Source organism: Notamacropus eugenii, chromosome 2 (assembly GCF_028372415.1).
Source record: "Notamacropus eugenii isolate mMacEug1 chromosome 2, mMacEug1.pri_v2, whole genome shotgun sequence".
Lineage (NCBI taxonomy): Eukaryota > Metazoa > Chordata > Mammalia > Diprotodontia > Macropodidae > Notamacropus > Notamacropus eugenii.
Window position 1 is genome coordinate 332,428,702 of NC_092873.1, and position 12,867 is coordinate 332,441,568.

General features: G+C 37.0%; 1 protein-coding gene across 3 annotated transcripts in view; it reads right to left on the reverse strand.

Annotated features, from left to right (window-relative positions):
- LOC140528062 (ATP-binding cassette sub-family A member 10-like) overlaps nt 1-12,867 on the reverse strand; it is a 156,365-nt gene that overhangs the window by 18,265 nt on the left and 125,233 nt on the right. For all 3 annotated transcript variants that reach the window (XM_072645535.1, XM_072645537.1, XM_072645536.1), the window contains 3 exons: nt 9,295-9,415; nt 4,105-4,222; nt 3,153-3,244 (listed from right to left, as the gene is read on the reverse strand). In XM_072645535.1, the coding sequence (XP_072501636.1) occupies nt 3,153-3,244; nt 4,105-4,222; nt 9,295-9,415 (331 nt within the window). The remainder of the gene's footprint in view (nt 1-3,152; nt 3,245-4,104; nt 4,223-9,294; nt 9,416-12,867) is intronic.

The window sequence follows — 12,867 nt, forward strand, 5'->3', positions numbered from 1 at the left end:
TCCTTTAGTGGAATGTGATGAGAGTAGACCTCATGTTTTTCTCTTGCCTCCCCTCTTTATCCCACCACTAATAAGTCTTTTGCTTGCCTCTTTTATGAGAGATAATTTGCCCCATATAACTTCTCCCTTTCTCCTCCCAATATTTCTCTCTCACTGCTTGATTTCATTTTTTTTTTTTAGTATATGATCCCATCCTCTTCAATTCACTCTGTGCACTCTGTCTCTATGTATGTGTGCGTGTGTGCATGTGTGTGTGTGTGTGTACTCCCACCCAGTACCCAGATACTGAAATGTTTCAAGAGTTACAAATATTGTCTTTCCATGTAGGAATGTAAACAGTTCAACTTTAGTAAGTCCCTTATGACTTCTCTTTGCTGTTCGCCTTTTCATGGTTCTCTTCATTCTTGTGTTAGAAAGTCAAATTTTCTTTCCAGCTCTGATCTTTTCATCAGGAAAATTTGAAAGTCTTCTATTTCATTGAAAGACCATTTTTTCTCCTGAAGTATTATACTCAGTTTTGCTGGGTAGGTGATTCTTGGCTTCAGTCCTAGTTCCTTTAACTTCTGGAATATCCTATTCCATTCCCTTCTATCCCTCAATGTAGAGGGTGCCAGATCTTGTGCTATCCTGATTGTATTTCCACAATACTTGAATTGTTTCTTTCTAGCTGCTTGCAATATTTTCTCTTTCACCTGGGAATTCTGGAATTTGGCCACAATGCTCCTAGGAGTTTCTCTTTTTGGATCTCTTTCATGCGGTGTTCTGCGGATTCCTTGGATATTTATTTTGCCTTCTGGTTCTAGAATCTCAGGGCAGTTTTCCTTGATAATTTCATGGAAGATGATGTCTAGGCTCTTCTTTTGATCATGGTTTTCAGGTAGTCCCAGAATTTTTACATTGTCTCTCCTGATTCTATTTTCCAGGTCAGTTGTTTTTCCAATAAGATATTTCACATTATCTTCCATTTTTCGAATCTGCGCGGTATGTTCTGAGATATGTGTCTTTCTCATAAAGTCCTTAGCATCCATCCGTACCATTCCAGTTTTGAAAGATCTATTTTCTTCAGTGAGCTTTTGAATCTCCTTTTCCATTTGGTTAATTCTGCTTTTGAAAGCATTCTTCTCCTCATTGGCCCCTTGCACCTCCCTTGCCAGCTGAGTTAGGCTAGTTCTCAAGGTGCCAATTTCTTCAAGATTTTTTTGGTTCTCCTTTAGCAGGGAGCTGATCTGCTTTTCATGCTTCTCCCTCATCCCTCTCATTTCCCTTCCCAGTCTTTCCTCCACCTCTCTAACTTGATTTTCAAAATTCCTCTTGAGCTCTTCCATGGCCCGAGCCCATTGGGTGGGTTGGGACACAGAATCCTTGATTTCTGTGTCTTTGCCTGATGGCAAGCATTGTTCCTCCCCATCAGAAAGGAAGGGAGGAAGTGTCTTTTCTCCGATAAAGTACCCTTCAATTGTTTTATTTCTTTTCCCTTTTCTTGGCATTCTCTCCAACCAGTGGCGTGACCTCTGAATGTTCTCCTCACACCCACCTCTCCTCCTGGTCCTCCCAGCCAGCGTTTGGGGACTGAGATTCAAATGCTGCTTCCCGCCTTAGGGTTTTTGGCAGGGGCAGGGCTGCTATTCAGTGTTAAATTAAGTTCAGGTGCTGGGGTCAGGGGCAGGGCCGCCTCTCTGGCTCAGTTCCCTCAGGGGGTTTATGCACAGACCTTCCACAATGGATCCAGGCTCCCGCCCATTTGGGGAGCCCCTGTCTGCAGCCACCTCTCAGCTTCTATCTCCTGGGGGGGCCCGAGCCATGGGGGCACCCCACTCCCCTCTCAACCCGCCAAAGAGACTCTCTCACCTACCCCCGTCAGTCACCTGTTGGTGGGGGGGCTTGTGCCGGCGCTGAAGATCCCGTCTCTGGAGCCTTCTCAGATCTGTGCCTCTCAGAGCCACGGCCGCCGCCTCCGCAGGTCCGGGCTGGGCGCGACGGACCTTTTGCGAGAGGTTTGCAGGTCCCTCTGTGGGTGGGGGGACCCGCGTGGCCGCTGGAGATCCCGTCCCCGTAGCCCTCTTGGATCTTTTCCTCTCGGTTTCGTGGCTGTGGCAGGGCTGCACTCTGCTCCCCGTCCCGGCGTCCAGTCCACGGCGTGAAGGACCCCCCGCGAGAGGTTTGCAGGTCTCTCCGGAGCAGAAATCTCCCTCGCTCCAATATTCCGTGGTCTCTGGGTGCAGAATTCGCCCTGGCTTGGTCCCCTCTAGCCATTCTGTGGTTTGTGGGTTTGGAGCTATGTGTATGTGCGTCTTTCTACTTCGCCATCTTGGCTCCGCCCCCCCATTATTCTTGAAAACTGTATTTCTAGTCTCATTTTAAAAATTTTTTAAGGGATTTCCCTGTTTTAACAGCAATGATTCTCTAACTACCAGCACAACACCCAAATTACTACTCTTCTTGATCATGTTCAAGAATATTTCTGTTGATTATGTACTTACTGTGTCCTGTATTGTATAAGTTCTGGAAGACCTTATCATTGATTGATAGGTTGTAAGAGAAGAAGCACTGAGGTTAGAATCTAGCTCCATCATTTGCTAACCATTTGACCTAGGACAAGCAGTATAGTCTCTCTCTACTTCCCTTTCCTCTTCTTCTCTACACACAAAATATATAGTAATAATACTAATCCCATTTTATTCACACAGTTGTGAGTATCAAAAGTGTGTATGGAATCTCTTACAAAACTGAAAGGCATTATACTAATGTTATTACTATTTCCAGGACTTTACACAATGATATACTTCCTATCAATGCTCAATAAGTAACTGTTAAGATTTACCTCATGAAATAATGAAAACAATACTCTTTGAAAGGGAAATCCTACCCATTCATATATGCAAATGGATATAGCTTTCTCTAGACAGAGTCCTCTGCTGATGTATGTTAATATCATTTTACCTACTAAAGGAGATAGAGACCCTACCCTCTACTCTACTCTACATGCTGTGAGTAGCATGGAAATTATCTGTGAATTAACTCATCCACCTATTTACTATCCAAATGACTCTAAAACAGTAGTAAGAGAACTTATTTATATTAAAGATAATCATTAGTATTTAAAATCTTCTCTTTTAATCATTATCAAAATATTTTCCTTCTGTTTCACTTACCTCTCCAGCAGTTGGTCTTGTCTCTCCAGCTATCATCCTAATAGATGTACTTTTACCAGCTCCATTGTGTCCCAGCAGACCCAGAACTTCACCTGAAAGAAATTGGGCAGTCAGTCTTTCTAATTTATATATCCACTAACCAGATAGCTGTTTTCTTTTAATTTGATAACACTTCTGAAATCATTACTCAGTCAATTTCTTTGTGGATAGACATCAAGTTCATAAAATCCATCATGTTATTTTGAGTTCTACATTATTCACCTTAGTAGAATTATTTTCATATAGATATGATGATTTCCCAACCCAGGGAATAGTGTGTTTTTCCAACAGGCACTGTGCTAAGCACTTTATTAATATTACCTTATTTGATCCTTATGACGACCCTATACAGTAGGTTCCATTATGTTCCCCATTTTACTTTTAGGGAAAATTAAGCAGAGATTAAATGATTTGCTGAATATTACATAATTAATAAATGTCTAAGACCACATTTGAACTAAGGTCTTCCTGACTCTGGGGCCAGCACTCTATCCACTGCATCACCTAGCTGCCCCTATATTAACTATATGACCTTGGAAAAAAGACTATTAGATCTCTTGGTACTTTAGAAAATTCAGTTGGAAAGGCACTCACCTGAGAGTTTGCCAGGCCAAGGAAAAGAGAGGCACGGTTATTATCCTTATTTAATTCTTAAGGAGTTTCTTATGTTAAACTGAAATGTGACTTCTTTTAATTTCTGCCAATGATTCCTTTTTCTTCCTCTTGGGGCCCATGAGAATAGATCAAACTCTTTTCCCTATGTGAACTCACTTAATGTTTAAGATAGCTAACAAGATTCTGCACTCTGCCTTCCAACACACACTCACATTACCACCACCACCGTTTTTCTCCTCAGACATTCCAAACTTCATATATCAGAGTTATTTTTGTTAGAGGGACTAGTATTTCTAACCTTTTTTAACACAGAAAGAGACATTCCTTGTGGCCAATTTCTTCTTACTCTTGGAAAAGCAAATTTTCTTCTTGACTTCATATTCCTTACGTAGAGAGCTGGCAATAATGACTGGTTTCTGAAAAAAGATAGTTCCTCATTAAAATTCAGAAGGGTGTTGTACTCTCCTGGATAGCCCTCTTTTTACTCCAAACTATGGTACAAATCATACTTTGCATTAAGGGAACATGTAATTAAGTTGTAAAAAAAAAAACAAAAACAAAAAAAAAAAAACCTGTAATTAAGTTGCAAGGTCCTAGTGAATGTTTAAAGAGTTACATGTTTTCTTTATTGACTTTTTCTTTTATTTGTTATTATTTACAATCATAGATAAATACGAACAACATATAAAGAAAACACACAAAAAAAGAATTGTATATGAAACCATGAACTTTTGCTACATATGGTTTGGCAATCGATTAGATATATGTGATGAGTAAGAATGAAAAATCAAGGGTGGAGTTCAGGTTCTAGTTCCTAATGACTTTAGAACAATGGTGGTATCTGTGAAAGAAACAAGAAAGTCACAAAGAGTGATGGATTTGAGGGGTAAGATAATTAGTTCAGTTTTGATACTTTGAGTTAGAGATTGCTATGGGTCATATAGTTCATAATGTCACATTATGACATAATTCATAAAGGCAATTGGCAATTCAGGACGGGCACTCAGGAGAGAGTTAGAGTTAAATACATAGAACTTGGAGTTATCTGCATAGAGATGATCATTGGACCATGGGTGCTGATGAGGTCACCAACTGAGAAAGTGAAGAGAAAAAAATAGAAGAGGGCTCAGGATAGAATCTTGGTGATGTTAAGATACATGACATGGATGATGAACCAGCAAAGGGAATGAATAAGGAGCAGTCAGACAGGTAAGAGGAGAACCAGCAAAGAGCAATGTTATGAAAATCCAGAAAAGAGAAAGTATTCAGGAGCAGAGAGAGGGTGGTCAAGACTTTCCTGCAGAGAAGTCAAGAACTCAACCTCCTTTCTCGAATCCCCCAAAGTCCTCCTTTTTTTTAACAAATGTAACAGTGACATTGATAACTTCTCCCATAGAGGCTAAAGATACTGGTTTTAGGCAGCAATAGAACCTCAGGAGGTTGACAGTTAAACTCCTTTTGGAGAGACTTCCTGTCATGGTTTGAAGAGAAACTGAGTCAATTGCAGAGAGAGAATTAAGAGAACCTTCTCCCTAAGGTCAGTATTTATTATCTTACAAAGAAACTTTGACTTTGCTAGCCTGAGAGGACTGTTTTTCTAAAACTAAAAAGTTAGCATTTAGTTACAGTGATGGTTAAGAGGTGACTTAGGCTGTGATCTTTGCAGCTGGAAGAAAAATAAATAGTTATACCTGTTTTATTGATTGTTACAAGAATAGTAAATAATTTAACTAATCACCTTGATGTTTATTTAAGCCTAGATTAGCAGAGTTGATAGAAAAAGAGATGAACAAATGATTATGGAAAAAAGAGACTTCTCCAGTATATTAAATCAGCTATTTGTTAATGGAATGGGGGCACAAGGCTAATTGTTTAATGAGAACAATGATGTTGTTACAGTGTTTAATCTGGAAGTGTCAGAACATAGTCTTTTATTACCTTAGAAACCTGGGTAGGAATGAATAGTGAAAAATAGACCAGTAGCAGGTAGAGAGATGACTTACCTCACCTAGGATTCTTGTAGAGGTAGGCAACCACTTTAAACTTCTACTATGTGAATAAGAATAGTGAAACAAAAAAATCGACACATCGTTCATGTATGAAAAGACATGTCTTATTTTTATTTTTGTGTACTTATAGATCAGTGAGTAGCAATCCTTCTTTATGAAGGTAAATTGGAAAAGCAGTATATGTTTTGTGTGAAGCTGCCCATCTACACAACCATAGTGTCCAGCTTTAAAGAATCATTCAATTTAGTTTGACTAACCATTGTAATATCTAAGTATAAGAAAAAGTTGAAGTACAGATTTGATTCCTACTGAGCATTCCTTGCAACAAATGGTTTTCAAGTTCTTCAATTCACAAGGTCTTATTTGGATCTTGCAAGTATGACTATATTTGCCAATTTTTTCTCAAAAAGAAAAATAAAAACATCCTTTGTCCTTACTCCCTTTATTTCAGTGGCTCTGAATACCTACTCAAAATCAAGTAGAATTCCTTTCATATGTGTAAGGATGAGAAAAGTTCAGTAAAATTTTAAATTAAAGCCGGCAGATCAACTCTGCTTAACAACATGTTCAACTAACCATCTAAATGTTTCAGGATAATATGAAATAAATTTTAAACAACCTAACCTCAGAAAGTGAAATAAAATTAGCAATTAAGAAACTACAAAAGTGGAGTCAGGGGGGAGATCCTAGTCCAGATAGATGTACAAGTGAATTTTATCTATCCTATCAAATGTTTACAAAACAATTAATACGTATGTTAAACAAATTCTCAAAAACTGAAAAAGAAAACATTCTACACTAAACTCCTTTTATAGGATGCAGCTCCCATACTTATAACAAAGAAAGAGAAGCATAGACAAAGATAAGGAATAAATATCAATTCAAAATTTTTGAGAAAATTCTAGCGAAAAGACTTCACCAATATACTTTCCCCCCAAAAGAAAGGTATTCACTATAACCAAATTGAATTTTTATCAGGAATTTGAGGATGAATCAAAATTAAGAAAACTAATTAGCATAACTATATCAAAAACAAAACACCTGAAACTACACGACCATATTAATATATGCACTCGCTTAAACTAAAAAGTGTTTAAAGAAAAAGCATAAGAGAGTTGCTTTTAATATGATGAAAAGTATTTCTTTAAAACCAAAAGCTATTTTAATGTGTAATGAGAAAATGCTAGGAACTTGCACAATAAATGTAGGAGAAACACAGGGATGCTTTCTATCTCCCATACTTGACATAACTCTCAAAATGCTAGTGAAAAACAGTATGTCAAATGAAAGAAATTAAAGGCATAAACACAGGCTAACAGCATGATGATTTACTTAGAAAACCCCAGTAAATCAAGAAAGAAAACAACTAGCACAATGAATAACTTCAGTGAAGACAATATAGAATTCCCTCAAATAAATGGCATTACTATATAGCTATTTTTAAAATTCAGAGGAAAATAATTTAAAAGGAAATCTCTTTCTAAAGAAGTACTAAAGGCATAAAATACCTTGGAATCAATCTGTTGAGGCACATTAAAAATAGAGATACAATATAAAACACTTTAAAGAAGCAAAGAGTGGCTTAAATAACTGAAGGGATATTTACTCCACGTCTGGGTTGTGCCAAGAGAATAAAAATGACACTATTTAAATTCAATTAAAGACATATTTCATTTTAAGCAGATTTCCAAGATGGAGGTACTCTTTAGACCTACAGCAAAGAATCTATATTATTAAGGGAAATCATGAATAAAAAGATAGAAGAATAGAATTTCTAGACCTAATGTTGCATTCATAAATCAGTAATCATCAAAACTATTTGGAATTGGTTAAAAAGAATCAGAAACAATCTAACTCAATAAACGAGTGTTAGAAATCCCCAGAAACACCTGGGGATGGATTTCTTATTTGACATGAACTGTTGAGGAAACAAGAAAGCTATTTGAAAGAATTTAGGTATAGAACTACATCTTATACCATATACCACACAAAGCTCAGAATGCAACATGAATGGCAAAAATCACAACATAAAAATGAGAAAAACTTGATGTCAATATCTACAACTACAGGAAGAATTCTTCATTAGAGAAAGTATAGAATAACTCATAAAGGGCAAAATAGTAATTTCAATGACATGAAATTAAAATCTTATGGACAAACAAACTCAATGCAGTTAAGATACGGGAAACTGTTGGTGAGGGGGAAATTTTGTTTTATGAAATATATCTTATAAGAGCCTATTTTCCAAGATATGAACTAATTCTAATCTGTAAGATAAAGAGTAATCTCCTAGTCGTCAAAAGATATGAACAGTTTTCAAAAGAATTGTAAGTTATTAACAGTCAGATGAAAAATTGCTTTAAATCACTAATAATGAAGAAAGCAGAAATTTAAATATCACTAAGGTTTCATCTTGGACTCATAAAATTGGCAAAGATGACAAAAATTGGACATAGTCAATTAGGAAGGTCATGCAGGAATACAAGTACTTTGTTGGTAGAGTTGTAGATTTTTCTCACCATTCCAGAAAGCAATTTAGAATTGTACTATGAAAGTGAATAAAATATCCAAATCCTTTGAGCCATAGATCAGATTGCTAGGCATATATTATAAGAATGATAAATATAAAAGAAAAAAGTCTACAGGGGTGGAGAACCTGTGACCTCAAGGTCACATGTGACTCTCTAGGTCCTCAAGTGAGGCTCTTTGAATCCAATAGAGATGGACCAAGAGAGCAGTAAGAATGATGTTGTGAAGTTTGGATTCAGTCAAAGTGCCTCACTTAAGACCTAAAAGGCCACATGTGACCTTGAAGCTGCAGGTTCCCCACCCCTGACCTAATATATACCAAAACATTCATATTGGCACTTCTTATGGTAACAAAGGACTGAAAACAAAGTAGATGCCCCATTGTTTGGGGAATGGCTAAATATGTTGTGTATATGAATGCAATAAAATACTGTTACACTATAAGAAAAAATAAATGAGAAGCATTCTGAGAATCATGTTTTTGGTTTATATAAACTGATGTAATGCAGTAAACAGAACCATGAAAACTATGCATAGTGACCACAGAAATGGAAATGCAAGGGGGAAAGAAACTTGAAATTGAATGCTAAATAAGCTTACAGCCAAGCTTGGTTGGGTTGGTCCCACAAAAAAAGATAAGAAAATATAACTCCACCCTTTATTTACAAAGGCAGGGCATTACGGATGTGGAACACAGAATATATATTAGTATTTGGTTAATGAGATAGTTTCTTGAGCTTCTCTTTTCTTTTTTTATTCTTTGTTACAGGGGATAGTTCTTTAAGCAAAAAGGATATGGGGAAAGACGGAAATATATTTGGAAATAAAGATCATAGAAAACAAAAGACATCAATAAGATCTTCCAAATAAAAATCTAGGTAAATTTGAATAAATTAATGTATAAAAGAAAAAATAAACAACTTAAGGAATATCTACTCATTTGATTTCACCTCATCAAGGTTTAAAGCAGCCAATGCAGTTGCAGTTCTTGCTCTTTCTGCTTGAACATCTTCATCTTCACCTTCTGGTTCTTCTTGGTTTGGAAAAGTTTCACTACTTCTTGGAGAAATTCTACAGAGAATACCATAAAGATCAATCAACAAACCAACCAAAAAAACATTTATTAAGCTCTTAACCATGAACCAAGTACTACAGTAGGTAATGGTCATACAAAGAGAAACGTATCGATCTTTGCCCTCAAGAAGTTTGTATTCTATAGGAGACAACATGTACAAATATAAATATATAGTATTTATCTGTCTAAGAGTTGGACATGACTGAAAATGGCTGTACAACAATGAACATCTATCTATTAAATACAATGTCACTTTTGGGGAGTGAAAACACTAGAAACTGGTAAGAAGAGATCAAAAATAGCTTTATGTAGCAGGTGACCTTTAGATGCACTTTGAAGGAAACTAAGGTTATTAAGAAACCGAGATGAGGAGGGGGGACATTTCAAGATTTGGGGATGACCAGAGAAAAGTCATGGAGGCAGGAGATAAAGTGTCATGTACAGTTGTTTGACTAGATCACAAAGGGTATGAATGGACAGTAATATATAATCAGATGGAAAAGTCAATGAGTCAACAAGACAACAGGCAAGGTTTTGATAGACTTTAAGTGATAAAAATAGGAATATGTATTTTATCCTAGAGCACCTAGTTGTTTGTTTTTTTAAAGAGAGTGATACAGTCTCTGTATCCCAGCCCACTCTATGGGCTCAGGCCATGGAAGAGCTCAAAAAGGATTTTGAAAATCAAGTTAGAGAGGTGGAGGAAAAGCTGGGAAGAGAAATGAGAGATATGCAGTCAAAGCATGAACAGCAGGTCAGCACCCTGCTAAAGGAGACGCAAAAAATGCTGAAGAAAATAACACCTTGAAAAATAGGCTAACTCAATTGGCAAAAGAGGTTCAAAAAGCCAATGAGGAGAAGAATGCTTTCAAAAGCAGAATTAGCCAAATGGAAAAGGAGGTTCAAAAGCTCACTGAAGAAAATAGTTCTTTCAAAATTAGAATGGAACAGATGGAGGCTAATGACTTTATGAGAGTGATATAGTCAGTTTTCTGCTTTAGGAAAAATTATTTTGGCAACATGGAGATTAAATCCATCAATACTTAAAGAAATTAATTCATGTTATTTATTGGAAGGTCAAGTGCTAAAGCTGAAGCTAAAATACTGTGGCTATATAATGAGGTGGAAAAAGACTCTGATATTGGGAAAGATCAAAGGGAAAAGAGGACACGGAGAATGAGATGGATAGATAATATCATGGAAACAATGAACATGAACTTGAACAGATTTCAAGAGACAGTGGAGGATAGAAAAACCTGGCATGCTATGGTCCATGAGGTCATGAAAAATTGTACATGACTGAATGACTGAACAACAATTTTGGCAGCTGTGTGGAGGATGGCTTTTTAGATGAAAAGGTAGTGTCAAGAAAACTATATCCTAATAAAATGCTCCTTTGATTGAACAGGAAAAAGATGAAAAGCCTCTTATCACTCCCTCATTGCCCCTCATCAAACCAATTTCCATTTGCAACTATCCCATTTCTGTTGGTGATACCAGAATATTCTTCTAGTTTCATAAAGTATCTTTCCTTTTCCTTCATCTTCTGTGCTACTGGTCTCAAAAGTTAGAACCAAGATATGACCTCAAGAAACATATAATCAAATCATTGAGATGTAGGAATATGGTGGTACTTCTCTGTTCACCTTCCAGCAAATCATGAGGCTAGTCTCCAACACAGTCACACCAATACAATATTTCATCTAATATAATCCAACACTATCCCCACTCTGCCCTTTTTGCTCCTGTACAACTAACCTTTCCCCCTTTAGGCTCTGAGGTCACTTGTAACCTGACAGCGACCCAGGCACCCATGTAAACAGTTGCTTAGGTACCATTGGGAAAATCCACTTTCTCCCTAGCATATCCTTCTCTTTCTCCCCAAATCTCATGTTGTAGCTATAGCAGACACTCTTCAGAGAATAAGCTCCCTCTGCTGGGGCAGTAATCAATCAATCAGAATTCCATTCTTTCTTCTTTGTTTTTGGTGGGACAGAGTAAGCTGCAGATCTCATTCCATTATCATTTCCCCCAAACCCAAACCTCTTCTGAACTTTTCTATTTCTATCCAAAGCACCCCTGTCTTTCTAGCAATCCAGATTTGCAATTCCTGTGACATCTATGACTCTTCACTTTTAGACCCCATGTAGTTAATCACTTGCAAAAGCTTGTCACTTCTCCCTTTATATAGTCACCACCCTAGCTCAGGTCTTCATTTTCTTTCTGTTCAGCCATTTCAGTCATGTCCAACTCTTCATGACCCCATTTGGGGATTTCTTGACAAAGATACTGCAATGATTTGCCATTTCTTACTCCAACTCATTTTACAAATGAGGAAGTAAGGCAACTAGAGTTAAGTAACTTTCCCAAGTGGAAGGAATAAGTGTCTGAAGTCAGATTTGAACTCAGGAAAATGAGTCTTCCTGACTCCAAACCCTATGTTCTATCCACTATACCACATCACTGCCCCAGGTCTTCACTACCTGTCACTTAGACTTATTGCAATAGACTTCTACTAGGTTGCCTAGCCTTAAGACCTTCTCTTGTCCCATTCTAATCCATCTTTCATACACTTGACAAAATGATTTTCTTAAAGATCTGCTCTGCCCATACTATACCATTACCCCAACACATATACATCCTCAGTAAAATCCAGTAGCTCTCTATTTTCTATAGAATCAAATGCAAAATCCACTATTTGGCATTTAAAGTCCTTTGCAAGATGGCCCTGACCAACTTTACAAGCCTTATTATACATTATTCCCCTTGCTGCACTCTACTGTCCAGCTAAACTGGTCTTCTGGATTTCCTCACGCATAAAAAAATAACTAAAATATCCAGACATGAATAGGTAAATAAGTATGACCAGATAAAGAATGAAGAGTGGATTTATACTGCAAATTATTTGAGTTGAAATCAGAGAAAATCTACTTTGGATTATTTATTTGTATGGTGAATATCTATACCCAGAGAAGAATTATGTTCAGTAATTATGACCTATCTTTTGATTGTTATAATGTGTATATTTCCATTTAAAATATCTTTAAAAAAAGAAATTTACCTGCTTGACTAGCTACAAAGATCAAATTAATTGAATAATTACAATAATAATTATTTATATCTTTCATATCCTCAAACACAAACAAGGATTTTTTAAAAATTGATGAAGCTTATTCAATCACATTGTTTTGAAGCACAAAATATTTTATATCATTAATTTTTCAAATGAAAAATAATGCTTGGGGGGGGCGGAGCCAAGATGGCGAAGTAGAAAGACGCACATACACATAGCTCCGAACCCACAAACCACAGAACGGCAGAGGGGACTAACCCAGGGCGAATTCTGCACCCAGAGACCACGGAATATTGGAGCGAGGGAGATTTCTGTTCTGGAGAGACCTGCAAACCTCTCACGGGGGGTCCTTCGCGCTGTGGACTGGGCACCGGG